General features: G+C 39.1%; 1 protein-coding gene across 1 annotated transcript in view; it reads right to left on the bottom strand.

Annotated features, from left to right (window-relative positions):
• The window catches only part of PCDH15 (protocadherin-related 15), a gene marked incomplete at its 3' end in the record, with an annotated part of 234661 nt that overhangs the window by 139740 nt on the left and 91347 nt on the right, over positions 1-3574 (bottom strand). Inside the window, exon 5 of the mRNA XM_010002259.1 lies at positions 2248-2403. Within this exon, the coding sequence (XP_010000561.1) occupies positions 2248-2403 (156 nt within the window). The remainder of the gene's footprint in view (positions 1-2247; positions 2404-3574) is intronic.

Raw genomic sequence — 3574 nt, 5'->3', positions numbered from 1 at the left:
GGGGGGGGGGAAGGGAGGGTAGGGGGCACTAATTGCAAAGTTCAAAGTTTTTATCCCAGGATTTCCTCACAGCCAGAGAGGGGCATGACAGCTGAGAGGACCACCAACTACAACCTTGTGAAGCACTTGAACAACTCACATTGACACAATTTCCTGACTAGAAAAAAATAGGAGATATATTATGATGCTCACATGGGTAGTAGGTGTAAATAATAAAAAAGTGACTTGTCCTTTGACTTGCTTTATGTTACTTATGTGAAAGAAATATCTGCATGTTTTTGTTTACAAGCAAACTAAAAATAGAAGACCAGAAGCAAACAAACAAACAAAAAGTAACCACAAACCTTTTCTTCTAACACAGTTATAATCATTGGAGGCACTGCCAATTACTAGCAGAATAAACTATAATTAAAAAATGTAATTGCTCACCAAGGCCTTTGAGAAAGTCTGAGATGCCTTGTGAACTTTTTGTTGCTTAATTAATGAGAGCATTAACCCACTGGGTACTGCTGAAGGGCACACTGGTGCCATGGCAGAAGCTATCAGCCTAACAGTGATAAAATGAAACAAAGCAGCTAATTAAATCAGGAGTGCAACTGGTGGAAAGAGCAACAGTGCATGTAGCCCAATAGTAATGGAAAATGATCACACATACTTGGAACACTGTTGTACTTCTGAATATAATTTTAAATGGTGTGGTTTTCTCCCCATCTTTTGGACTTCTTCCTCATTATAGAAAATTCTTGCTTCATTCGTATTACAACATTGACCTACTACCTGGCTTCAGTTTTACTGCAAAAATGATGCAGGTCTTGGAAGTGATCTGGGACCTGCATCCCAGCCCATACAGGCACTTCACACTAAGGTTTAAGTTCCACAATAGGTCTGCAATAACATAGAAATCACAAAGACCATGTAAAGGCCAACCTGAAAGCAACTTAAAAGTGTAAGGAAGACCTCAGTGGTACTCATACTGAGGGTATTTTGTGACCTCCAAATTCTGGTCAGAAGACACAATGGCAGATGGATTGTTAAAAATTTGTCTCTCAATGTAAGAGGTGGCATCAGTCAAGAGACAGCAAATCTGAAGTACAATCTTATCTCAACTTCAGGTCTCTGGTCAACAATAATGTGTGGGTTTGGGGTTTTTTCCTCCACATGTTTGGCCAATTAGGCCTAAACTCATCAACTAACTCTCCCACTCCCTTCCTGGGGCCTAGGAGATCTCCTGCACATCACTGCATGTTTGGTCACTCTGAGCAACTTGGTGATCACAACAATATGCAGACACCCTGAAAAGCTAATGTGCCAAAGAGAAAAAAACATGTTTTGGTTTGGTTTTATTTTCTGAAACAGCAAATCAATTCTACTAAAATCAAACAACATGAAAGCAATCATGGTCTTTCATAGAAAAAAAAACTCATCCAAATCCAAATCCCAACAGGAGCACAATGCATACAACATATTTGACAGGTAGACTGACTCATCTTTCCTTTCTCCTCCTAGTTTCAGTCTGGTCGTTTCCCTTCCTGCATGTAAACTCCCACCACTTCCACTTATCACTGCAGCCCCCAGGATATCAACTTACTGAAAACACAGACCTTTCTACTGGTTATTAGTAGATTATTCAATCCCTAACAAAATAAAAAAACTTCACTGCAAAGTGAAATGAAGTTGTACCAGCTCAAGAAAAAAAAAATAATACATTTTTTCCTTCAAATAATATAGAGAAATCCAATGCACAGCTCTCTATTTCATTAAAACAGAGAGCAAAAGAGCTCTGTTCATTGACAACATTTAACAAAGAGGAACAGCAATAAACCCAAACTGCTCTTTGCCAAGCTTCCAATATTGTTAATAAAACCTTTTGAATTATTTACTGTACATTTGTTTTTCATAAATACACTTGTTTTACTTCTAGGTTTGTTGATACAATTGCATAATGCAGTAAAACATTTTTAAACCTAACAGATATTAATGCTTTTCTCATTGAGAGGGAGCTTCAGATCCTACTAGTGCCTTCTGCAATATTCCAGGCATCCTGAGGAACAGTGTGCTTGTCTTCTTGTCCCTTAAGGGAAAGGAAGAACAGCTCACAGGCTAAAAACTGAAGCGTCTGCTGTATTTTTCCAGCGTGACACAAATGGGAGGGATTTTAAAACAACTGAAAGTACCAAGTTTTCAAAGGAGAAGAGAAAGAACACGAGACAGAAGAGAGAAGAGAACAAAAAGGCCAAGGATTCTGACCTCGTTCACTGCCACGTGGTATCGCTGCTGCTGGAACTGAGGTGAGTTGTCGTTCCTGTCCCTCACCACGATCCGCACCTCATGGTTGATGATAGTGCCAACCTTCTTGTTAACACACTGCACCTGCACCACGATGGACTGAATGGACATCGGTGGCTGCAAGAGAAAAGCCATTTTTTATAGTGCCTAATCAAAATCTGTTAAATTTCCCACTCGTGTCGACATTGCTCAGGTTCCCTTACAGCCCATCAGCTGCCTCTGCTATGTTTAATGCTTTATGTCTGGAATAAAAAGCTTTTTCTGAGAGTGTCCTGACTACTGGTCATGTTCTAAGTATACCTGCATGTCTCAAGGATGTATTTTGCAGACTGAGCTTTGCCAGCTGAATGTGCTAATACAGGAATAAAAAGCTTCAGCACATCAACCTTTCACACTTCCCTCAAGAACAGCAGGGACAAAAAAAAGCATCTTTTGAACACTTTCTGATTAGTGAAGGATACCTAGAAAATGTCACACATTTTAACCTTTGGTTTATTACTAGAGGAACTGAAAGGTCAAGTCAGATATAAATTCAATATGCTACCACTTACATTTGCCAAGTAATTTAGAAACAGCTTGGTCACCTTTAGGCATAGACAATCCAGAGTCCTGTTGTTTTTACTCCAGTGAACATCAGAACATTGAAAGAAAAATTACTCCCAAACTTGATGAATGGATAAAGAAATTCAAGCTAGAATACTATGGCTTACCTGAGTTAATAAAACAATTCTAAGAAGAATAAAGGACAGGGCCCTTTTGGTTGAAATGGAAATTCATAGACACTGCCTTGGAAACACAGCATTCCAGCATGACTTCTACTCACAGTGATCCCACCACAACAGGGGCCTATTTGCATATCTGAAGCAACAGGCTGGCATGGAAGATATTGACAGCAAATCCATTCCCATTTTCTATCTAACACTCAGCAGAGAGTGACCAAGCATGGGAAAGGACAAAATTAAAACATTCTGCATTTATTAACCTCAAGTTCTTCAAGAAAATAACCAATTAAAGAATGCAATATAAAGATGCCTAGGCCAAACTCTTCTGTCCAGTGAGTGCAAACAGGTTGTTGCCCTGAGATTCTGAGTCTTACAATGATACCATCATTACACCTCTATGTAATTAATTATGCCTTCAGTCCTTCCAAATGCTACAATTTCTTTGATTGATTCATTTTTTGCAGTTTTGCCATAATGGATTTTAGAAGTGTGTGGATATCTATACCATTCAGACTTTGGCATTAATGAGTTTTGCAAGAGTCAGCAGACTTGGGGAAAGAAGAGGG

This window comes from Chaetura pelagica, unplaced genomic scaffold (genome assembly GCF_000747805.2).
Source record: "Chaetura pelagica isolate M959 unplaced genomic scaffold, ChaPel_1.0 scaffold517, whole genome shotgun sequence".
Taxonomy (NCBI): Eukaryota; Metazoa; Chordata; class Aves; order Apodiformes; family Apodidae; genus Chaetura; species Chaetura pelagica.
This window is presented reverse-complemented; position numbering and strand designations above follow the sequence as displayed.